The following is a 26500-nucleotide window of genomic DNA, read 5'->3' on the forward strand; positions in this document are numbered from 1 at the left end:
CAGCAGCGGTGAGCGTGCCCGAGCCAGCAGCGGAGAGCGCTGGCGTGCCCGAGCCAGCAGCGGTGGGCGTGCCCGAGCCAGCGGCGGTGAACGTGCCCGAGCCAGCAGCGGTGAGCGCTGGCGTGCCCGAGGCGGCAAAGAAGAAAGCCGTATTCAAGTCGGCAGTCGTGAGAGCGGAGGAGAGAGCCGCGGCCGACTCTGCAGCAAAGACTCTTGTACAGTCGGTCTCCTCTCATAAGGAGATGCCAATTGTCCTAGCTGCTAAAGCCTTTTCTGATTATTTGTCCCGTCTTGTCCAAATTTTAGAAATCCCCGTCAGTCCTGTCTTGTCCCCTGACCCTGTCCCCAGAAGTCCCAAGTGTCCAGCCGTTGTCTCCCCGTGTCCTGTTGATGTGGCCCCGTGTCCTGTTGATGTGGCCCCGTGTCCTGCTGATGTAGTCATGTGTCCCGTTGATGTGGCCCCGTGTCCCGTTAATGTCCCCCCGTGTCCTGTGGTCCCCCCGTGTCCAGTAGATGTTGTCCCCCCGTGTCCAGTAGATGTCGTCTCCCCGCGTCCCGTAAGTCTTGCCCCGCGTCCCGTAAGTGTTGCCCCGCGTCCCTTGTCTGCTCCTGTCATGTCCCCTGTCAGTTGTCCCGAGACCCCTCCCCGCCCCTCACCACCCAGACCTGCCCGTACCCCCCGTCGTCAGCCTTCGTCCTGTCCTCCTAAGATTCCTACCCCTCCCACCCGCCCTGGTCTGTCCCCCATGAACTTTGTGGTCCCGCCCCCTCCCCTTCCCTGTTTGTTTTTTTTGATTTGTCACCCCAACCCTGCCATTGTGTATTCATGTTTGCCGTTGTTATTATTTGTCATGTCTTGTTGGTTTGTGTCGGTGTCCCAGTCCGTCCAGTCAGTCATGTCCCGTGTATGATGTTCCCTTGAGGAGCGTCTGGAAGCCGCTCCTTAAGGGAGGGGTTCTGTCATGATTCTGCCCTCGTGTCCTTGATTTTTCCTAGTCTTGAGGCAGGATCATGACAGACCCGTGTTTGTGTTGTCTCGTTCCCTTGCCCCGCCCCCCTTGTTAACCTAGTCGTGTCTTGATTGTCCCATCTGTGCCACCTGTCGTGTCTTGATTGTTCCCCCTATTTAGATCTCCTAGTGTGCTCTGTCTTGCGTCGGTTCATTGTGTTCCTCACCTGTGATTGAGATTTGTTCCCTAAGAATTGTGATTGTGGTTCGTGATAATACCCTGGTAACCCCTTTAAGATACTGTGTCCTGTATACCGTGAGTGTTTATTTGTAGTCAGTGTTCTCTAGTTTTGAGTCTTTGTTTATCTTACCTTATCAGTCCTGTTTAGTTATTTTTGTATCTGCCCTAGTCCTTGTTTTCCCCCTCGTGGGTTTTTATTTTCCCCTTTTTGTAAATAAACCTGTTTGTGTTGTAAATCCTGTCTGCACCTGAGTTCCTCCCTTGCAAACCCTGACAATCATAATACATTTGTTTTCGGAGACAGTACACAATACGCAGTACACTATGCATGCAGCACCTCATTAGAATGAATACTATAGACAAGCTATTCACAACATGCTATTTACAGTGTTTAACGATGAAGATGTTTCATATTATGTTTGGTTGGATGTTTTTAGATGTAATATCCTGCCCTGCAGGATTATGCACACATTCTTAATTATCATTAAAAAATAATAATAAAATAAAATAAAAATACATCAGCAGTCCTTTCTTGCCCTAAAGCAAAACAAACAAAAAAATACATAAAAATAAATACATGGGGCGGAAAAAAGAAAGGAAAATACACCTATAAATGAATGAGAACTTCCTCAACATGTAATGAAACTAAAAAGCTCTAAAATGTTCTTAACAACAATAACAGAAGATTAAAATTCCTTAAGTGCTTTTTTTCTCTGCAATACAGACACCACATTCCCTGAATTATGCTCTAATTACATGCTTTTTAGGCAATACAATGGCTAATCAGTTTGATCCATTGGAAAGGGTCTCCATCTATAAAGCAAATAGTTCAGTCAACATTCATGTGAAAGAAAACACAGCACAGGATGGTTAGAGCAGAAAAGGCCTCACAATGGCCACTATTACAGCCTAATCAACAGACCGAGTCGATGAGTGACCACGATTTCAGCACACGCTCAAATAACTGCGTATACCCTGAATGCCTTGCCTCCCGCGGGGTTCTGCAGGCTGCGAGAGAACACAGAAGTTAAATAAGCAATGTTTCCCAACCTTTAAACATTATTTAGTGAAAATCGTATTCAGTAGTGATGTCAAATGATTAATCACGTCCGAAATAAAAGTTTTTTTTTACACACTATAAGTACTAAGTTATTTATTTTGTATATATAAATATGCACACATACAGTTTACATTTTGAAAATATTTACATTTATATACATTTATATTATTATATATTATATTATATATAAATATATTTAATGAATAAACATTGCATATTTTTATTAAATATATATATTACTTAGGCCACTTATGTACACCTGATCAATTGCTTGGTAACAATATTTGCTAATCAACTAATCACATGGCAGTAACTCAATGCATTTAGGTATCTAGATGTGGTGAAGACGACTTGCTGAAGTTCAAACTTAGCATCAGAATGGGGAAGAAAGTGACTTTGAACGTGGGATGATTGTTGGTGCCAGACGGGCTGGTCTGAGTATTTCAAAAACTGCTGATCTACTGGGATTTCCACACACAACCATCTCTAGGGTTTACAGAGAATGGTCTGAAAAAGAGGAAATATCCAGTGAGTGGTAGTTTGTTGGACGAACATGCCTTGTTGATGTCAGAGGTCAGAGGGGAATGGGCAGACTGGTTAGAGATGATAGAAAGGCAACAGTAACTCAAATAACCAATCGTTATAACCAAGGTATGCAAAATAGCATCTCTGAACGTACAGCACGTCGAACCCTGAAGCAGATGGGCTACAGCAGCAGAAGACCACACTAGGTGCCGCTCCTATCAGCTAAGAACAGGAAACGGAGGCTACAATTCGCACAGGCTCAGAAAAATTGGACAATAGATGATTGGAAAAATGTTGCCTGGTCTGATGAGTCTTTATTTCTGCTGTGACATTCAGATTGTAGGGTCAGAATTTGTTGTCAAGAACATGCACCGTATTTGTTAAAAGTGTTTGCAAACCAAATGTTGTTACACTTTTGTCATAGTTTAAATGAAAAAAGTGCACAATACACTACTTTTGACTGCATTATTACTTTTGTGCATAACAATGCAATTAATTGGGATTAATCACAGACAATAATGCTACTAATCACAATAAAAAAATTTAATCGTTGCCCAGCACTACATAATAAATATACACAGCATACACTCATATTATGTAAAACTTTAATTTTGGATGTGATTAATCGCGATTAATCTTTGACAGCACTATTATTTAGTGGAAGTAGATGTTCATGATATTTTGACATATCCTTTGTGATTATCTGATGGGATGGCTTAATTGTAGAACACGTTCATTCATCTGTGATTTTGTCTGCCATACCTTCGAAGTGACTTATAAATTTTACTCTCGCATGCCTGAAGTGGAACCACTGGTACAGCTCTATCCTAATCAGCATTATTAATAAAAGCCTGTGATTTTAAAAGCTTAAGGAGAGACAGGCTGCCCCATACTCTGCCTTACACTTAGGGCTGGGCGATATATCGCATGCAATGATCACGTACATCTCATTATTATAGCCGATTCCCTGTGATTACGCAATATCGTATTATTGCACATGAATTGTCTTCGATAATGAACGCGATATGGTATCGTCCAGCCCTATTTAAACCTGCTCCACACATGCCAGTTTGTGGATAAAACCTACCTTTCTGAGACTATGCCGTTCTGGTAAGAGGAAATGTACAGCTTCCTGTTGTCTGTGGGCATCACATCAACATAACCACCTGATTCGTTTCTTAAAACGCCGGCATGAATTGCAGATCTGCATATACTAGATTTCTGCAAAACAAAATTAAAATTAATATGAAGTCTTTGGTGGGGCAGCAATCTCTTTGCTTTCAGTATGATTTTGAAAACTAAAAAAAGCTTACATCTGAATACATTTTGGTGCCAATGACTCGAGAAAGGTGAGGACTTGCTTGCAGGCAGTTCCGAGGACAGTAAATCCTTGTGGGAAGAAAAGACAGGTTGGAAAGATTTGTTTGACAGTGTAATAAAAGTAGTTTCAAATGCTATAGGCAAGTTTCGCTTTAAAGTAGATTACAGAAAATAACATTTCACCTGGGGGTTTGGTTCATTACAGATCAAGTTTTACCTTGGACAGTGTCTTGCAAGCTTCTGGTAAGGGCACAGCGCAGAAACTGTAGTCTCGCATGTGATAACTTTTACTGAAACAAAGGAAAGATGATGAAATTAATAGTAAAGGTACTGTATGTAACGATCTGGATCATGCAAGACCCCTCTGTTTTGCATTGGGGTCGATTTTATTGTTGTCAAGGTTTACTTTACAATGATAATTGACTGATTTTTGCAACATTGTGCTTTTTCCTCAGCTACTTATACTGTATATTTATCCAATACCTTTTCAAATTGCTATAACTATTTTTTAAAGAAGTTTATTTTATACAGCAAGAGTGCACTAAATTGACAAGAAGTCAACGGACAAGAAGTGACAATAAGGACATTTATGTTAGAAACAAATTATATTTCAAATGTTCTTTTGAACTTTTTATTAATAAAAAAAAAAAAAAATTCCACAAAAATATTAAGCAGCACATCTGTTTTCAACATTGATAATAATAATAATAAGAAATATTTGTTAAACATCAAATCAGCATGTTAGGATGATTTCTGGTGGATGATATCGCGCTGAAGACTGGAGTATTAAACAATTATTATTATTATATTTTGTTTATTAAATCAATGCAGCCTTGGGGAGCTTGAGAGAATTCTTCCAAAAACAAAAAAAAACAAAAAAAATTTTTACCAACTCCAAACTTTTGACTCGTAACATACTTTATATAGATGGATATGAAATACAGATTTAAATGTAAATTATTTTAATATGTGAGAATATAATGCACAGTATTACAAGAAGTCATGAAACTAGCATAGCCATGTAGTAAATTTGTTGGCAAATTAATATTCAGTAGCCTGTATAAATATAAAATATTTCACTACTGAATGTCACAACTGAAATATGTATTACAGAGAACCATGTAATATATTCTAAATTGTCATTTACCTGTAACTTTAGATACTGTGAAGGCATTGGCACTCTGGTATTTCCTGCAACATTTTCATTATGTTAGATGAGTTGTCTCTAATGCACATGAAAGTCAGTCTTGAGCAGACTGCTTACCCAAGGGACTGAAGTCCATTTTTGTATGATTTGATGAAGAAGTCCTTTCTGCCCTGTCTTGTGACATCCATCCAGCCTCCATCATTGTCAATGACACCGTAATGAATGCCTGCCCGGCAAATACTGGATTGCTGAGGGCGAAAATAAGATCAGTGTGAAACGTTTATACTATATGTGATAAGATAAACTGAAAAAAAAAATATATATAAATCTTTATGCCTGGCTTACCATGTCATAATACACAGTTCCAACCACTTTCGCTTCACTGTCTAAACAACCAGCAGGGCACTCGTACCTATTACCGATAAATATATAAATAATAATAATAATAATAATAATAATAATAATTTGGGGAAAAATAATAGCAGAAAATGGACTGAAAATTTTGATTATTATTGTTATCATGAAAAGACCCATGTGATTTATATGGGAAGGTTTTTTTTTTTAAATCTCACCTATTGCATGTGGTGCCTTTACATTGATCTCTTAGCTTTGTGTCACATGTCACAATCTGGGCTGCATAACAAAGCAGAAAAAAACACAGGTGGTTCATTTATGTTAAGATATGCTGTATAATTTAGCAGCACTGCAGAAATGCACAGCTCTGTTCCTGCAGTTCTGTAAAAGGAAGCTGTGGAATTCCAGCAGGAGCTCATGGTGGCCAACAGCAGGAGATCTCAGCTTTCAGTCCAAACCAAAGGAAGCAATTTAAAACCCACAAGTATTCATCGTCCAAAAAGCAAACATACTCAGCAGGGAGATCACCATTATGAGAACAAAAAAAACTTCCCTGCTGCACAAAGTGACTTGCAACATTAAATACATGTTTGAAAAAAAATCGACAGATCCATGCCTGGTGAACATCAAAACAATCAGAGTTAAACAGAAATTAATTTGCATGCTAGCAATTTTTGGGTGCAGTCTCATTCAGAAAATCTATTTTGTTTTTCAAGCACAACTTTTATTTCTGAAAGTGGTTCCCCCATGATGCTGGAAAGTATAATCGGAGAACAACAGCTTACACATCTGCTCTTTGCTCACAAATGCATTTGGGCGTCTGGTTGGACTTGGGGCCTGTAAACGGGGCCCAGGGCTATGAGGGGCCTCTGGTTCTATAGAATTTCTTTCGTCTGTTTCCTCACGTGGGATTTGTCTATTGGTTCCATCTCCTAAAAAATAAAGCAAAGAAATGAGCAGTCTTACATTTTGCCTTGATATTATTCTTCAAGCAATCTATAAATGATTCATTAAACACACACACACACACACACACACACAAACACACATTTTATAATATATATATTACTATTTAAAAGTTTGTGATCAGTAAGATTTTTTTTCATGTTTTTTAAAGAAGTCTCTTAAAGGGGGGGGGGGGGGTGAAATGCTCGTTTTCACTCAATATCCTGTTAATCTTGAGTACATATAGAGTAGTACTGCATCCTTCATAAATCCAAAAAGTCTTTAGTTTAATTATATTCATAAGAGAAAGATAGTCTGTACCGATTTTTCCCGGAAAAACACGACCGGCTGGAGGGTGACGTGTGGGCGGAGCTAAAGAATCACGAGCGCAATAGGCTTTTGCGTTGAGAGCATGTGGAAGCTGTGACATTACCGTGAGGGAAAACCCATCATCCAAAACAAACCATAGCTTACAGTAAGATTCAGCCGTTTATTTATGATCCAGAATCAGATCCAGAGGCTGAAACTGAACGAGAGCAGCAGCAGCAACGACTCGCTCCGAGTGGGGCTCGAACCCGGGTCTCTGGCATGGGAGGGGACGCACTAACAAGGAGGCAGAGATATTTGAAGCAGTTTTACTCACCGCCTGCGGTTCCAACACACGATCGTGACCCTTTTTCGTTGGGATTGCATCATCCTTAAGAAATAAACGATATGCTAATCCGTCGTCAAACTGGGCCTTGTTTGTAAAACAAGCATCTTCGAAATGCAGGGAACAAACAAAAACACTTGCACAACTCCGTTGATGCTCTGTAAAAATAAACTCCATCCACTGGTCCCTTAATGCTGTTTCTCTTTTGGTAATCTGTGCAGGGTTGTCTTGCTCTGGCAACCAAAAACACACTTCTTTTGTGACTTTTCGCGATGCTCTCGCTCTGATCAGTGAATCGCTCTGATCAGTGAAATGACTGTGCTGCTCAGCCTCGCTATACGGGAGCGCGCGCTCTTCCGGCAGAAGTGCCTTAAGACCCATATAAGGAAATTCTGCTCCATCTAACGTCACACAGACCCATACTCGAAAAAAACTTTCCGAAACTTGTGACAAACCGGAAGGAGTATTTTGGGAACAAAAATACTCCTTCAAACGTACAACTTAATTTTTGAAACTTTGTCCATGTTTAGCATGGAATTCCAACTCTTTAACAGTGTAAAAAACTCATTATGCATGAAATAGCATTTCACCCCCCCCCCTTTAAGTTCACCAAGGCTGCATTTATATGATTTAAAATACAGTGAAAATAATATTTTTGTCATATATGACCCCAGACATTTGAACAGTAGTGTCCATATGGACAGTGCTGAAAACTACTTCATTAAAAGCTCATAACAAACCTTTATAACAGAGGTTTTCTCTGCACATTCCTCCATAGCTGGCTGGACAGGCAGAGCAAGGGGTGCCATGCTTATATGGGGCATATCCCCACCAGTTACCCCTGTACAGGATGAAAAACACAAGGACAGACATCATTGACAAGCTATCATAATATAAATGTCAGAGAATAAGAGCAGTATTTAATAATAAATAAAAAATAATGAATAAGTTTATTACTTTGGTGAGTAGTTGCACACAAGATAAACAGCCTTTGCCCAGATCTGGCCCCACACATTCATGTTGTAGCACACATTGATTGCACAACCAATTCGACTGCTAGTTGCCCAAACAAGCTAGAATCAGTAAGGAAAACAGAGAATCAGTTATAACTGCCTAAAATAAGTGTATCCTATTGCCTTTGGCATTATCTTTAGCATAAGGAATATGTGCTATAGTCTATTCAGATCTCTTTTTTGTGGGTTTTCCCATCTTGTCCATACAATAGCCCCAATCTAAAAAAAGAACCCACAACAAAAGAAAACAAGTAGTTATATCCATATGACTGACTATATTTCTTGTTATAATCCAACTTTTAAAAAGAATCTCCTTTTGTGTTAATTATATTTTTTTCATTTTTGCTTTTACTTTAAATTAAGGCTTTAACTGTTTAGTAGTAGAAATATTTTGTGGCCATTTATGGTCACTGCTCAGCTAAACTTATGAAGTCCCTCAAGGCTCTGTCCTGAGACATGTTTAGCTTTAATATGCTACTTTATGATTTACAGCCATTACAACTGCCTTCTAACATATAAGAATCATTGTCAAAAGGCACACAGATATTTGCACTCATGTTCACTGGTAGAAGACTGAAGCGCTTCAATGCTCTCCTTTCTGATGTTTTCCAAATGCCGTGTTTAGACTACAAACTATTTAAAAAGGCTGCAGCTGAAGTGCTGGCAACCTGAATGAGAGCACATATTAAATTGGTATTAAAATTCCTTCACTTACATCACATACATTTCAGAATAGTTTTCAGATCTGTCAAATGCATAAATGGGTTTGCACCTAAATACACATGTGATGTGCTTATGAGGTACTGTATGCTATTACTGTACCTGAGTGTAGTGGGTACAGACTGGACCACTGCACCTAAAAGGGCAGTGAGGGTTACATTCCTGGGGGTAAGGGAACGAGTAGTCTTTGACCTCATCATACCAGGCTTGTACATGAGAAGTAGTTGGACCGTATCTGGGGTGAACATAAAAAAAAGCATCATTAGTCCAAACAGCCTAAATTGCATTGGACTAATGCAATATAAAGTAAAAACGTTGGTTGACAGATATACTACTGGTCAAAATTTTGAGGTCTATTTTATTTTTATTTTTTTTTAAAGAAGTGTCTTATGCTCACCAAGTATGCAGTTATGTGATCAAAACGCAGTAAACACAGTAATATTCTGAAATATTTTATTTTCTGGCTGAATTTACTCCAGCTGCCATTACTCCAGTCTTCAGTGTCATATTCTTTAGAAATCACACTAATATGCTAATTCAGTTATTATTATCAATGTTGAAAAAAAGTTGTGCTACTTAATATTTTTGTAGAAACATTGCATGATACTTTTTTTCAGGATCCTTTGATGAATAGAAAGTTCAAAAGAACAGCATTTTAAAAAAATATATTTTGCAACAATGTCTTTACTGTTGCTTCTGAACTATTTAATCTGTCCTAAATAAAATTAATAATTTATTTCCAAAACTTTTGAACAGTAATTGAAACCACAGTTTTTTTATGTGTTTTGTATTAATCTTGGTATTTTATGTGCTATTTAAAGTATATCTGAAATAGATGACAATACAGTCATGTTTGACTGCAGCTTGACTCAGACTCAGAAACCAAAATAAGAACATTCTTACATATCCAGATGTCTAGTTAAACTTCTAGAAAGTGCGTCAAAACCCTTGCTAGAAATTCCCTCAAGTGCCAATATCTTTTAAAGATCTGTTGACAGTAACTTCAAACATCCTTCAAAACAGCTCACTGTATCAGCATGATGCCTTTGACTTCATCTCCAGGTGGACTGAAAAAAAAAAATGTGTGCCTTTACTGACTAAAGTTGTATAAACCAACCAACTGGATTACAGTTTGCCAGATCTAAAAATCAATCTCTAGTTTTTATATGCAATATGCATCAAGCAGTCAGTGAGCAGCATGTAGGTGGTCTTTGAGTCTGCTATCTGGTATTGAGACTGATGTAAATATAGCACTAGTTTATTTTAAATATATGTTAGACATACACCACAATTCCTGTCTGGGGGCAGTACGTTGTTATTATTTTAAGACTTCTTTAGCAAAAAAAAAAAAAAAAATTCACAATGGCCCTAAACTTTTGACTAGCAGTGTATTATTAAAGCAAAATTCCAGTTCCACAGCAGTTTAACTCAGTGACTAGTAAGCTCACATTGCTATAAAACACCAAAGGACATTCAGACCTTCCCCAGTGCACTCCCAGGTTCTGACCAATCTGAGGCAGCAGGCCAGCTGGGCCATGTTCCCACAGGCAGGTCTCAGCCCATTCCTGAGCACTCCGCTCCAGTTCAGTGTCCCACACCTAAAAGAAATACAGAGACATGGCAGAGAAATACAGATTCAGATGGAAAAAAGTGGCAAGTGGAGCTCTACTTAATTCCTAAACTTTTGTTTGTGTAGTTAAAGTCATGATCTGTTTACAATGGGGTTAACAGGAAAAGGATCCAGTCCTGTAAAAGCCAATGGCTGTTGCAGTCAATAATAGTATGACAGTTTTAGCAGGTTAGGTTTTATTTAGACTTCAATACAATGTCTGCTTGCAGGCTGGAGAAAAAAATCATTTCTCTTGTGCCCTGATTCAATTGGATTCAATTGGATTTTTTGATACAATAATGTTATATAATGTTAATAATAATGTTATACAATATGTTTCTGTATCTGTCTTCTGTAGATCATGCTCTGTGTTGCTAGTTTTGGTCACAAGCTACATCATTCAAGGCCATTCACATACAGTATGTGCTATTTTGTCCATCTGACCCATATTTTGCTGTTTAATAAAAACATTTCGTTATTCTGGAAAAATAAAACAGCACTTTCACCTTGAATGGAAAGCATACAAAACTCAAGGTTGGAGAGAAACCTGAGCCAGAAATGTGGCGGGGGTGACGGGGGAGTTATCTGCCCTGTCACTGCCCATACATGTTACACTTTTTCCCAGGGAAGTCCCAAAGCACAGTCCAGCAGTAAACCTGCCCCAATAAGGTCCCTAAAATAGCTGAAACAATTGCCTGAGACATTAATCCTTGAAGTGAGCGCCTGCCAACTGGATGTCTGCTTGGTTTGCTTAGCCACCCATCAAAGTGGGCTTCATACTGTAGAGATGAAGGAATATTCTGCATTCAATACAAGTTAAGCTCAATAATTGCATTTTGATTCATGCCTCATTTTCTTAATAACAACAATAACAAATAACAGAATACAATTGGGCCATTTTTTTAAACGATCTATAATTTGAAAAAGCATTATTATTTTTCTGTTAAAAATTGTGTATCATTCTAGTTGTAAAATTGTTCTCATCATTGTTATGGTCATTTATTGCTTTATGCTGTTGTGGTGATGAAGTTGTGAAACTGGATAAAATGTCAACTATATATATATAGCACCTATAAAAAAGTACCTACAAGTTCTTTACAATTTAAAACATTTAAAATAAAAACGGATTAAAATACCAAACTTATAAGTATATACGTTTAAAGACTAATAAAATATTTAAATTAAAGTATGGATTAGAAAAAAAAGTTGGAAACTGAAACTTAAGAAAACCTTAAGAAATAATAACAAAACGAATTTTCAGAAAACTCAAAATAAAAGCCAAAGTAAAACGATTAGTTAATAAAGTTTTTACACTAAAATCATATTATTTACATCTATATTATTGAAACATACTGAGTATTTTAATATTTACAGATTGGCTCCATTCACTTGTATTTTAATTGCCTTGCTGTAACCCAGTTTGTTTGTTTTTCATTTCTGTAGTAATCAACTAGTACATGAATACCCTATTGAAAAATGAATATACCTAAATGTATTTCAAATACATTTATTTTGTGCTAAGTATGCTACAAATACACACACACACACACACACACATATATATATATATATGTGTGTGTGTAATATATAGTATGCTTGATTGTGCTAAAGTGGAACTAATATAAGGTACACTTTAAATATTGTGCACTTAAAGACTGATATTTGTTATGTGGAGGGGTTGGGATGAACTCAGATGCAGACAGGATGTACCAAACACAGGATTTATTAAATACAAAAGGGGAAAACAAAACCCACGAGGGGGAAAACAACGACTAGGGTGGAGACTAAACGATTTAACAAGACTTGGTCAACACGATAAACAAAGACTCTTAACACAAAAACACTAACTTCAGATACACAAACACAGGACTCACAACGTCTTCTTCTAGGATACAGAAACATATAGAGACACTCACGATATGGTAAACAATCACAATGAACCGACAAAAGACAGAGCACACTAGGGGATCTAAATAGGAGAACTAATTAAGACACAACAGGTGGCACAGATACGGCAATCACGACAAGACTAGGATAACAAGGGGGGCGGGGCAAGGGGACGAGACAACACAAGTACATGGCCCAAAGACAAGGCCATGTGCTTGTACACAAAACACGGATCTGTCATGATCCTGCCTCAAGAATAGAGAAAAGTCAGGACGTGAAGGCAGAATCATGACAGATATTATTCAAAGATCATACAATCCTCATCAATAGTGACATAAAAGCACATTTTAGGCTTGAAAATAAGTCTCAAGCAATACCAGTAAACATGTTAATAGATTTGAACTATAATAAGTATGAAATACATTTATAAAAAAAAAAGGGTTTTAATGGCTTCAGGTATTTTCATGCATGCAACAAAATCGAACACTCCTAAGCCACAAATATATTGTTTAGTGGTCAAAATCGAAAACCGAACATCAGTTAGGGTTAGGGCAGGTGCGGTCTGGCCATCTGTGTGATCTGGAGAATCACAGAACGGCCGGTACTCCAGGACGGCCGGCGAGCCGGCCCACCACCAGCCACGCACGCAGTCATCATCACCTGTTTTTTCTCCCCCCGCTAATTTGTTTTACACTCCAGTACTGTAGGTGGCAGTAATACACCTTTAAGTTGTAGGCCAGCTGCACACTGGCCGTGGCCGCCAAGTAAGAATAAGAAGTGGAAGAGTAGGAAGAAATTACAGTAACGTTAGATAGAAGAAGCATAGAAACAAACAAACAATATGTATAATGCGGCCGGAGGTAAAAAAAAAAAAAAAAAAAACGGAAAGAAAAGGGTGGGACTGAGAAGGCGAGAGAGAAAAAAAGCGGAATTTAGATACTGAAGCCACTAAATTTCCCAAACTAACTGAAATATATAGCAATAATTTCCAGCAGCAGCGCCTCGCAGTTAAATATTAGCAGCAGAAGTGAGCCAGACAGCTATGCAGCAACATGCCACCAGTGGTGAGGGACAGAAAGATGAGCGGGTTCCACAGGCAGATCCAGATCCAATTATGGAACATGAGAGGAGAAAGAGAGGTACATGCTAGAAATGATGTTAAGAAGTGATATTCAGGTTGCTACATTTTTAATGATCACAGTAGTTAAAACAGCTAAACTTCAACATTTTAGCTGTAAAATGTCACATGCAGTAGCTAATATTAAGAAATATGTTGTGCTTTTACTTTTAAAAATGTTGGTAACATTACAGTTACAGTGCTTACAAACTCTGAAGATTTTGAATACAGAAGTTAAATTTGTAATGGTGTATTTTCATTTAGATGTGGTATTATTATCTGTGCAGTAAGATTAATTAATAACTGCATAAATTAAGATTATTAAGTAACAAATTCATTTTAAGACAGCATGGAATATATTGTAAAATATAATGTTATAACAGCATATTATATAAATTATTCCTTGCCATCTTGGAATAAAACCTGTTTAAAAAAAAAAAAAAAATCAATTCCGTCGTTGTTTATTCAGGTTGAGCTTAGACCAAGAGCAGAGAGAGACACCCACTCCAGCTCAACATCAGTGCTATTGCTATAATTTGGATGGTATGGTATCATGAGCCACAATTAAAGTTTTGTGACACTCATGCCAGGAGTTATTGTTGTTGTTGTCGAGTTTACGCACGCCGATTGCTTTGGGCCGGGCCTAGTCAAAGTCCAGGGCCGTTTTTTAGTCCCAGTCCGTCCCTGGGTTAGGGTACAGATCTGCAAATTTCCAGCAGTAAATGGTCTATCCTGCAAAATCTATAAACTCAAAAAGGGCAAAGTGATTCTGTTTGCACAGCGCTCTCAGTAGTGGAGGCCCCCAAGAATCCGACAGCACTTAGACAGGACCAGTAAAGGAAAACACGTCCCGTCAGCGCAGACACTCAAACTCTTTCACACACCATTGTTTACTTCATTTAACACCTCATCAGCTGCAAGGTTTTTTTTTATTTTTATTTATTTTTTGGTCATCTGGTCACATTCCAAGAAAATGAAAAATTCAGGAGAATTCAGGATTCAGGTCTCTCAGGAGCTATTTTTTTTTCTGTTGAGAGGGAAAGTATTAAATGAGAAAATGTAGAGTCATTGCAGCTGCTGTACAGCGTATGTGTGCCTGCTGAAACGAGGGTCTGTTGATTGCTTGATTACCCCGCAGCAGTCTGGAATTCTGCTGTTTTGCCTGTAGAATTCCAAAACCGGTATTATGAGAGGCTGTGGAGGGCTGGAGCTGCGCATCATCACATTCCATGTCTCCACATCCATCACACCATTCCTATTGCATTCACTCTGCTGAGCTGCCCATACTCCACTCCCGACACCCAGTTAACAATCCCTGCAAGGCATCTCTCAAACCACTGCCCGTCTTTCTGAAAAGCTGAAATATATATGGTCCATGCACAACTTAATTTTATCTCTTCTAAAATTGTAAACTGTATTAGTCTCGTGGATCTGGTTTGTTTAGTGTGCAAACTAATTATTTTAATTTTAGTCTGAAGCAAATGGTTCAAACCACCAGTCAAAAATTTGGAATCCTTAAGTTTTTCTTCTTTTTTTTTTCTCACGGAAGACTTTCCTTATGCTCTTCAAGGATGCATTGTTGTTCTCTTAAAAATACAATAAAAAAAACTGTAATATTTTGAAATAATGAAATTTAAAAGAACTATTTTTATTTATTTTTTATTTTAATATATTAAAAATGTAATTTATTTCTGTGATGACAAAGCTGAATTTTTAAGCAGCCATTACTCCAGTTTTTCAGAAATCATAATAATATGTTGGTTAAGTGTTTTAGAAACATTTGTTATTATTATGAATATTAAAAATGTGTTTTTGGGTTGGTTTGTTTGGTTTTCACTGTATATTTTATCAAATGAATGAAATGAATGCATTTAAGAAATCTTTCTAAAAAAATCATTTGATTCCAAATGTTTGATTGGTTTTGTAAAACAGAGCAAAGTTAGACACACCTTAAAGGGACAGCTTCTAGTACAAACATGACAATTATTCAATATTGATCCAAACCTTTCTTTTGAGGAAAGAAAGATTAAGTATGTGAAGAAACTGTTGAAGAAATTAAGACAAAAGGTTCATTTTTGAGTGAACTGTTCTTTTAATACCTCCTGGGAGCCGAGGGCTTTGTAATGTTTGGTGCTAATCCAGTCAGACTAAGCAGGAGAAAATGCTGCTTCTGAAACAATATTTAACTGTGTTAAATACTGACATTCTGTTAGTTTATATACTCGAGTCAACATTGCGAAGAAGGGGATCTTCATCCATTTCACAGAATGACTGGAAGAATAATGGGAATAATCATTCCTTCCATCTCGACAATGATCCTTCAGACAGAACAATATATGTGATTTACATGCAGACTAAAGTACGGAAGGTGCTGAGTTTCTGCAAATGTGTGGTCCTCTGTTAAACAGCCCATTGATAACTGACAGTGCTTGAGCAAAGATATCAGGGTGTAATCATGCCACAAGCATCAAACTTTCAGCAAACTAATAAGTTCACTAAAGCTGTACAACTACTTATGCAAACTTCAAATATGCATATTATTTTTATATTTTATTGACAATGACACTAGTTGCCTGTAATTGTCTTGTCCATAAACCCCTGGAACCCCACCATTCATTTTGCAAACAAAGACCAGGTAATTACAAACAAATACACACTTGTCTTAGCATATTTACAAGGCTTAAAAGATCAGACATAAACCATTTATAATCTTCTCCAGTCCTATTTTAAAAGTTATTATTACTAACCAAAAATGTGTATAATTCCATCAACTTCAGGTCATGATAAATTGTTAATAATTTTATGAAAAAAACATGAGAATATCTATGTATAATAATTTAAGGTAAACATTTAAATTACCTATGCATAATTTTATTTATTCATAAAAATATATATATTTATAAGACTATTAATTCCCAATTCTCACACTTTTGTGATTGGTTGAAAAGGAAATCATTTTATCAAAATGACTTGAAATGCCATGAAAAAAGTCAAGAAAAGCCCATGAATTTGAAAACAACTGTTGACTGCAAATCAAGTCAATGCAAACTGACTGCAAAGTTGTACACATACGACTAAACCACAGTGGATAAATCTTCCTAATATGTGTTATTCAACATATTTTATCATTTGTAGCAGTGTAGAAATATATTACCATGTATTCCATATTTGAAGCCCGTGGGTAGACCTGCCCCCGGAGTTTGTTGTGAAGGTCAAGGATTGCTTGCATGTCAGTGGCAGTGATTGCCCTCTTGCTTCTCTGTCTCTCCACCATCCAGTCTCCATCATTATCCAGATACTTCTCCAAGAGAATGCCGAGATCTGTGGCATTAAACAGTACCATGGCAAACACACTCCGGGTCACCAGCAGGAGAGAGAGACCCCACAGTAATGCAGAGGTTAAGTGACCCATGGTGGATGAGTTCTGATGATGACCTCTGAGGGTAACTGAAGAGAAGAGGAACAGCTTTTTAGGCTATAAAGCTGATAAATAAAACAGGTACAACAAAAAAGCCAAGGAGATGGGGGAATGGTTGCCTTGGAAGAAAAATATGGAAAACTCTGACAAATCGTCCAAGCTTTGGTTTACATTTTGAAAATAGGCTGCAACAAGTTTTCCACTAGGAACATCATTTTGCAGATGAAGGGAAGGTACAAACAGGACACAACACTTGTTTCACATTTACAACAGGTATGATTGAAATTCTGATATTCGGCTTTTAAAGTAACTTACTTATCAAGCCGTCATAGATCGGTTCCCTACAAAGAGGCTCGCTGTTCATTACGATTTAAAAACACGCCCCTCGGATCGAGTCAGGTGAATCAATCGTTTCGATTCATTTAAAAGATCCAATTGAAAAGAACGATTCGTTGTTCGTTCACGAATTTGAGAATTTCAGCATCAAACAGACTGTACGTCAGATGTATGACGTCTATGGTAGAACGACAAATATAATATAGCACAGACATAATGCATCGTGATAGTAGACAGTCTCTGACAAGACATGATGCTGTGCCAGGTTACAATAAATAATCGCAACCTTTAGTTTTTTTTTTTTTTTTTTTTTTTTTTGTCAAAATGTATCTGCCTCGACTCAACATGCAGAACGACTGACCATGACTTCACTAGCTACTGATTAAAAAGTGTCTATTTTTAATAAGTTAAACTTGTGAATGCTGATTACCTGAGACACTGTATCCAGCGAATGAGCGCTCACTCAGCTTTTCTGCAGACTTGCCAAAAGTTTAAGTACTGAGAAATTCAAGTGTTGTGATAGTAATGTTTTTGCGATTGCTCATCCATGGATCCCAAAGCATCTGTAATCGCGCTCATAAAAGCAGTTTAACGACCATCAGTGTGATGAGGAGACTCGGTTCCCCCTGAATGGGACAGGCTGAAGCATCTCTTTAAATCCACACTCAACTTCTTTTAGACTGTCGAATTTCTTTGCAAACCACACCTCCCGGGTTTCAGTCAACCCACCCGTTCAACCCGGATCCAAAGAAATATTTAGAGACTGGATATGTGTCTGTGTGTGTGTGTGTAAATGTGTGTTAGATATTGGCTAATGCAAAATACATCGTTATTATTGTAATGCAACGTATTGTTATCCAGTGAATATGCATGAACTCAGTGGTGGCATGGAAAGTCTAAAAAAAATTGCCTTCGATTCTAATCCATGTTGATATGAGAGCATTTGTATTTCTGAAACATCCCCAATGACTTGGTTTGAGTTCAGATTCATTGTTTGGGGGGCAGAATATCAGACCAGGCAATATCTATAGCATAATCCAGTTTTGTTCAGTAAGTGGCCACCATAGCCTGAAATGGTAACTGGGTCTGGGAGCCTCTGGAATAAATGGCCATCTGCTGCTGTCCTAAGTACTTCGGCGACTGATGTGTAGGCCTATTCAGAGATGTGCTTCAGCAAAGAACTGACATAACATTCGGCTATTTCACATACTGTTGCCTTTCTGTCAGAATGCACAAGCCTGGTCATTCCACTCACACCTCTCTCATTAATAAAGCATTTTCATCCACAAAAAAATGCTGCATGCTGGTTATTATTTTGTTTTGCACTATCCCCTTATAGAGTCTGTTGCCCCCCCCCCCCCCCCAAAAAAAAAAAATATAGGTATAGTATATATGTAAACCAGTGTGGCACTAAATCATTCAGTAGTTGGATCACATTTCTTCCCAATTTTGATTTTTGACAACAGAAGCACAGGACATTATCTGCATTCTTTAATAGGTGTAACAAGTGTATATGCAGGGTTTTAAGCTATGAAGTTGGTTTTCAGGATTTAGAATAATTAAAATGAAAGTTGATTTATTAAATTTACTAGGCACTTGGTCATTAATCAAATAAGGTAATTTGTAATATCGCAAAAGTCAGTTTTTCTTGCTTCCATGTTAATTTGCAAAACTTTAAAAGTAATCCTGCATTGTACTGTAAAAAAAAAATAAAAGACAAATAAAAATGCTGTATCTGCTAAATTCAGAAAGTTTTTATCATAACATGACCATCAATCTTACCCAAACAACACCATTTATATTTAGATATTTAGCAAATAACGTTACAGAATATGAATTTTTCCTATTTGCTATATTTTTCAGAGCTCACAATGTATCTTAATGCAAATCACTGTCCTATCTGCTAGACAGTAGCTCATGTGCATACATTTGAACTCAATCCAATTTTTTTGCTGACTCTTACATTTATATTTAGCATCTCTGGACTGTCCAAACCAGAAGCTGTGCTTTTGGAGTACAGCTTTACTTTGCACTTAATGTTATAATGAGTCTCTACAGCGTGACCTACCACATTTTAAACAGCAATGAACCAACGTTTGTGGCTGGTTGTGTAGGTCACTGGCATGGGGCAGTGGCCGCAGCCATCAGAATGGATAGCTCTGTAAAGAGACCAGGACTCTCCAAAACTAAAATAGAAATGTCAAGGTGCTCCATGTGCCAGCAGGAGGCCGCCACAAAACACTGAAGTAATTCATAAGACACAGTCAATATAGAGTCATGGCATTTAAAGGGACAGTTTACCTAAAAAATAAAAATAAAAAGGCATTATTTGCTCCCCTTTAAGTTGTTCCAGCCAGTGTGAGTTTCTTATAAGATACTGTGAAGAGCATTGGTGAACAAACAGTTGATGTTTACAAAATACTATGGAAGTCAATGGCTGCTAAATTACTAAAAAAAAACACCATTCCATATCCATGAAAAGCTTCTTATAACATGTTATTTAAAGACAATACGTTTGCATTGCTGTGTAGAAGATCTGGTTGTTCTTCCCAGTTGAAGTCTATTCACTTTTCTTATTTGGCTCTCTCTTGAGCAGCCAAATCACCACTTCTTCCCCAAGTGTACATGTGCTTTAAGGCTGATGAGACAGATAAGTATTTCAGTTAGTGCCCTTGTGTATATTTACTTTCCAATAAACTGGATGAACCCAGAAACACAAGACCAAAAGCAGCTCAACGTCTCCCTCTACTGTTTACTAGGTGGAATTATATTAAAGGGTTATTTCGCCCAAAAATGAAAATTATGTCATTAATAACTCACCCTTATGCTGTTCCAAACATGTAAGGCCTCCTTTTATCTTCGGAACACAGTTTAAGATATTTTAGATTTAGTCCGAGAGCTCTCAGTCCCTCCATTGAAGCTGTGTGTACGGTATACTGTCCATGTCCAGGAAGGTATGAAAAACATCATCAAAGTAGTCCATGTGACATCAGAGGGTCCGTTGGAATTTTTTGAAGCATTGAAAATACATTTTGGTCCAAAAATAGCAAAAACGATGACTTTATTCAGCATTGTCTTCTCTTCCGTGTCTGTGTGAGAGAGAGTTCAAATCAAAGCAGCTGGATTTCCGATTCGCGAACGAATCATTCAGTTCACCAAATCGAACGGAATCGTTTTAAACGGTTCGCATCTCTAATACGCATTAATCCACAAATGACTTAAGATGTTAACTTTTTTAATGTGGCTGACACTCCCTCTAAGTTCAAACAAACCAATATCCCGGAGTAATTCATGTACTCAAACAGTACATTGACTGAACTGCTGTGATGAACACCGAGCCGAGCCAGATAACGAACAATAGACTGACTCGTTCACGAGTGAAGAACCGTTTCTGTCAGACGTGTCCGATTCGTGAACCGAGGAGCTGATGATACTGTGCATGTGTGATTCAGCGTGAAGCAGACTGACACACAGAGCGTCTGAACTGAACTGATTCTTTTGGTGATTGATTCTGAACTGATTCTGTGCTAGTGTTATGGGTGCGGGTAAACCGAAGGCTTGAATCAAGGGCAATCATCGCCAATGACACCATTACGTCGAGCGCAAAAGAACTGGTGAACCGTTTTCTTCAACCGGTTTATTGAATCGAACTGTCCGAAAGAACTACTGGTAATCCGAACACCGATGCAACCGGTTCTTCACTCGTGAACGAGTCAGTCTATTGTTCGTTATCTGGCTCGGCTTGGTGACAAGGAAGAGAAGACAATGCTGAATTAAGTCGTCGTTTTTGTTATTTTTGGACCAAAATGTATTTTCGATGCTTCAAAAAATTCCAACGGACCCTCTGATGTCACATGGACTACTTTGATGATGTTTTTCTTACCTTCCTGGACATGGACAGTATACCGAACACACAGCTTCAATGGAGGGACTGAGAGCTCTCGGACTAAATCTAAAATATCTTAAACTGTGTTCCGAAGATAAAAGGAGGCCTTACATGTTTGGAACAGCATAAGGGTGAGTTATTAATGACATAATTTTCATTTTTGGGCGAACTAACCCTTTAAGACAAGGTGCATACTGTTGATACTTCTTCAAGGCCCTAGTTAATCACCATAATAATGCATATTTCCATCATACTGTTTCCTTTGATACTTTTATAACCTTTTCACATAATGTTTCAAAACTATACATACATACTTAATTATCATAATTACAGTAAGTATGGTCACCCATACTAGGAATTGGTGCTCTGCATTCAACCACTTAGTATACAGCAGTGAACACACACCCGGAGCAGTGGGCAGCCATTTATGCTGCAGCGCCCAGGGAGCAGTTGGGGGTTTGGGGGTCAATGCCTTGCTCAAGGACACCTCAGTCATGGTATTGAAGGTGGAGAGAGCACTGTACATTCACTCCCCCCACCTACAATTCCTGCCGACCCGAGACTCAAATTCACAACCCATGGATTGCGAGTCCAACTCTCTTACCATTAGGCCACGACTTCCCCATCCAAATGGACACACACACACACACACACACACACACACACACACAGCAGTGAGAAGTGACACACACCCGGAGCAGTGGGCAGCTATATATCCAGCACCCGGGGAGCAACTGGGGGTTCAGTGCCTTACTCAAGGACACTTCAACCATGTGTACTGAGGGTGGAAGAGAGCGCTGTTCATTCACTCCCTCCACCTACAACTCCTGCCAGCACCGAGACTCAAACCGGTCAACCTTCTGGTAACTAGTCCAAGTCTCTAACCATTAGGCCACAGCTGCCCCAACAGATGCACTTGGTGACTTATCAAATATGCAATTTTTTGAAAGTTACCATGCAAATTACTTTGTACCAAAATGTAAATTTTCTTGCTTCCATTCGGATCATTTTCATCATCAGGTCTGTAATATAATTTTTTATATCACCATAATAATATAATTTTTCCCCCTTACACTAGCTCTAATACCTTTAAAACATTTACCTTCAGTCACAATTTGCCTAATTGTTGAGTATATACAAAGCATAAATGTATATAAGTATATAAAATAAGTGTTATACTGGGTTCTTGGTTAAGGATTTGGGCATTATACCTATTTTATATAAGATATTTTTGATGATATATAATGCAGAATAATTGCAGAGAGAAAGTGAGGAATGGTCTCTATGTTTACATCATTGCAGAGCTGTGCCTGGAAGATTCTGCAAGTGCTTTTGCAATAAGGTTAAAAAAAGCAGGAGCAAATAAGACAATGCAATGCATATTCCCCAAACAGAGGTCTGTTTTCATGCATACATCCTGCAGAGATTATAATGAGATGCATGGAAAATATATGTAAAAATCTGTTTGTGTTCATTCTAGCCAGAGCTGGTAATTTGATTTCACAGCAGGAAAACACTGAAATCTCCCTGTATTGTTTTTGGAGGGCACATGGAACAAGGTGCATCTCATTTATATGGAGAACATCTTCCGTATTCCTCCTGTAAACAACCACGGCAACATCACTGTGAAGAGCGCTGCTCTGGGAATCGCATGCTCTGGTTTCAGGTTCTTGATAATACTCCTAAGATAAGCTTCCTATCCGGACAAACAAACTTATTGTAGGCTAATGCCAGAGGGATGATATGCTGAGAACTGGTTGTCAAACATGGACTAAATAAACCTTCTGAAATTCCCTTTGACATGAATCTTTGAAGAACTTTTTTTTTTTTTTTTTTTATTATTTCAGAAATCAATACTTATTCAGGGAGGAACCATTATATTGATCAGATCAAAAGTGACAATCAAGACGTTTATCATTTTACAACATTTTTATTGGAACAATTCATCAACGACTCTGCTCCTCATGGAAACGAAAACGAAAATGCTCCTCATGGTTTCCACAAAACATCAAGCATTACAACTGTTTTCAACACTGATATTATGAAATGTTTATTGAGCACCAATTTAGCATATATATATTATATATATATATAAGAAATTCTGAAGGATCACGTGACACTGGAGATTAAAGTAAAGTCTGGAAACATTGCAGCAATATTTCACAATATAACTGTTTAATAAAACAGTGTACAGTAATGTGACTCATTCCACCTTTTTAGCATTTACATACTGATAACACAAAGTTATAAAAAAATAAAAAAAACAGGATCTACTTTAATTTGCTTCAGAAAGCAAGAAAGATTGTATATACAAAGTCAAGATGATTCCACAATTCATTGGAAAATATTTGTGTGCATTATATTTTATCAGAATCAGTGATTTCGAAATGGTTCATGCAATGAAAATGATTTTTATGTTTTTGCATTATTTCATCGTATTTCATATTTTGATGCAGTTTTTTTCATGTGGAACAATTTACACTGATTTAAAACTACTCTTTTAAAGGGTGCACCTTTGCATATAAGGGTATGTATTGGTAGCTTAAAGGTACCTAAGTTTACATATTAAGGTACAAAAAATGTCCTTTTACAAAAAGATACTGCCCTTGTGACAGCTTTTCCGCAATATTTATTTACAGTATACTATGTTATTATATTGCAGTGTAGGCTAGTTATTTTGCATCCAGCTCGTGTCTTTTACAGGTTTCTTGCTCTTCAAGTGTTTTTGTTTTTGTGTTCCCAGCATCTAAAGTCGTGTGTACCCCATTCTTTTAAAACCATATTATCTACCAAGTTTAGAAAGGAGGCAATACTTTTTTCAAGTAAACAAACAACCTACAAAATACATTTTCTGCCGCTATTTGGACTGAATTGTCTCTCGCCACACACACACACACACACACACACACACACACACACACACACACACACACACACACACACACACACACACACAAAACTTAATCCACATTAGTTGGCAAAATAAAGTTTCTTCCACCTAATGGACTACTGCAAACTTTCTCTCTATTATCCTGCATAAAAATATAAAATATAAATATAAATAAAAAGTTTAATGCCATTCCTTGTCTGTTATTTAATTTGGTCCGTAGGTTTATTTATTTGTTTATTTATTTTCATGAAGTCTGTATCTCTCACGATGTCCAGTATCTTCAGCCTGAGGACTGGGATGGTACTGTAATGTATGAAGCCTGTGGTAGTGTAAAGATCCAGATAGGGCAAAGACTGCCATCTGCTGGTGATTCAGTGCCATTATTGTGTGACTTGATTTCATCACTTGAATGGAGCTTATTTTCCACAAAACGTTTCTACAGACTTTCGTCACATTATGTCACATACTGCTTTGATTCAGCATCAAAGCAACCCAGCACAAGTGGCTTCCTCTTAGAAACATGGAATGGACTGTTTCAAGGAAACTCTGGGAAAGCCCAATCTGATTTCATGACACTATATCAGTGATTCATTCCCATACAGACATTGATCTTGGCATGAAATGATGGTTCTTGAAATCTATGAAGTTCTCCCAATGTAAATGCTTCTCCAAGACAAAAAAAAAAAAAAAAACAGATCAAGGCAATAATCAAGGTTAACAACAGAACATGGGTGACCAAATACTCCAACTAAACGCGGTTTTTAAAAAGGTTTTTCTGTGACTGTCTTTCATGTTAGTCAGGGTATACATTATCTATATTATCTATATTATTATGCAAAATTAATTTAAGGCAGTAAGGCCTAAAGTTTTTTTTTTTTTTTTTTTTTTTTTTACCTTTTCTAAAGGTACCCTTTTGTACCTAAAGAACAAATAGTAATATGTACATATTAACCTAAAAGGAACAAAAATGTACCTTTTGAAAAAAATATCGCCCCATGGTGTGTGTGTGTGTGTGTGTGCTCTTGTTTATGTGACATATCAGGAAACAACTCTGTATAATGACATGGGTATGACACAGGTATTACAAGGAGAGGGCAACTTATGAGGACATAACCCATGTGCCCATTTTTCAAAACATTTATAAATCCTACAGAATGAGTTTTTTTTGAAAATGCACTAAGTTTCTTGTGAGGGTTAGGGTTAGGTGTAGGGTTGGTGAAGGGCGAGAGAATATACAGTTTCTACAGTATAAAAACCATTACGCTTGTGGGATGTCCCCACTTTTCACAAAAACAAACGCATGTTTGTACCTAAAGAATACATAGTACTACGTACATATTAACCTAAAAGGAACAAAAATGTACCTTTTGAAAAAAATATTGCCTCATTGTGTGTGTGTGTGTGTGTGTGTGTGTGTGTGTGTGTGTGTGTGTGTGTGTGTGTGTGTGTGTGCGTGTTGCTGAGTAGTCATTACACATTTCACATTCTCTGTTTCTGTCACTAAAACAGAAAGAGTGTAGAGTAAGCTGCTTGCGTTCAGCTCATATTCTCCAAAATGGCACTATGGTGATGTGGAGAGACACAGAGGAGACAAATTGTCGAATAATGTAATTATTTTTGTTTTCTTCGCGTACAAAAAGTAGTCTCGTCACTTCATAACATGATGGTTGAACCACTGAAGGCAGATGGACTATTCTGACGATTTTAGCTTTGAAATGCTTGCACAGATTTCACAACCTGGCACACAACTACGTATGTCATGAGATTCCTGCTATAATTCAACACCTGAAGTCCACTGTGTTGGACATTACACTTTAAAAATAATCATGTTCAACAACTCTAAAAGATCATCAACTTATTGTTTTTTTATATTAATCACTTGATACTATGATTACAAGATTACAATGAAATCACATCAACACAGGGGGCTCAAACAGATGCCATTCATTTAGTATGTGTCTTGTTGAAAATAGACACAGCCCACTTGGTTGCATCCTGAGAACAGACTCTGAGTGGTATCTTACCAAACCCTTGAGATTTAGAGCTGAGAACCTTTTTACAACCACGCGCCAACATCTGTGAGGATCTCCAACCAGTCAGAGGCCTTGCTATCTGTCAAACAGATGTGTGTAAATTCACACTGCTCCAGCCACCATAAACCACTAAATCAGAGTCCTATAATTTCAACAGTCCTCCTCACACTATCATAAAGAAGGTGTGATTTGCTGCAGGGACAATGTAAATTTCATGTAAACCCTAACCATCTTCACATGTATATTAAACATGGAATATCTTCTCAATTTCTGTAATTGCACTAGCCAGCAGTCCTAGTGTGGAAAGACAAAATACTTTATGTGTCACATCCAAGGAGCCAGGGTTTTGTTTATTAGTTGTTAGCCTTCATGCTAACTGCACCATTCGAATGCAAAAA

General features: G+C 37.7%; 1 protein-coding gene across 2 annotated transcripts; it reads right to left on the reverse strand.

The window, feature by feature from the left end:
• Positions 1-1471: 1471 nt before the first annotated feature.
• LOC128012931 (cysteine-rich secretory protein LCCL domain-containing 1-like) lies at positions 1472-17931 on the reverse strand. 2 transcript variants are annotated; one of them, XM_052595527.1, is made up of 15 exons: positions 17724-17931; positions 16694-16986; positions 10406-10524; positions 9029-9161; positions 8151-8266; positions 7934-8034; positions 6382-6528; positions 5815-5875; positions 5588-5654; positions 5360-5490; positions 5243-5286; positions 4313-4385; positions 4089-4164; positions 3863-3996; positions 1472-2198 (listed from the first exon to the last, which is right to left on the reverse strand). In XM_052595527.1, exons 2-15 carry the CDS (start codon positions 16949-16951, stop codon positions 2147-2149), a joined length of 1512 nt encoding a protein of 503 aa, XP_052451487.1. In that variant the 5' UTR covers positions 16952-16986; positions 17724-17931; the 3' UTR covers positions 1472-2146. The 2 variants fall into 2 exon arrangements, with proteins under 2 accessions (XP_052451487.1, XP_052451488.1); XM_052595528.1 differs by lacking the exon at positions 1472-2198 and adding an exon at positions 2566-2757.
• Positions 17932-26500: the final 8569 nt, after the last annotated feature.

This window comes from Carassius gibelio, chromosome B24 (assembly GCF_023724105.1).
Source record: "Carassius gibelio isolate Cgi1373 ecotype wild population from Czech Republic chromosome B24, carGib1.2-hapl.c, whole genome shotgun sequence".
Taxonomy (NCBI): domain Eukaryota; kingdom Metazoa; phylum Chordata; class Actinopteri; order Cypriniformes; family Cyprinidae; genus Carassius; species Carassius gibelio.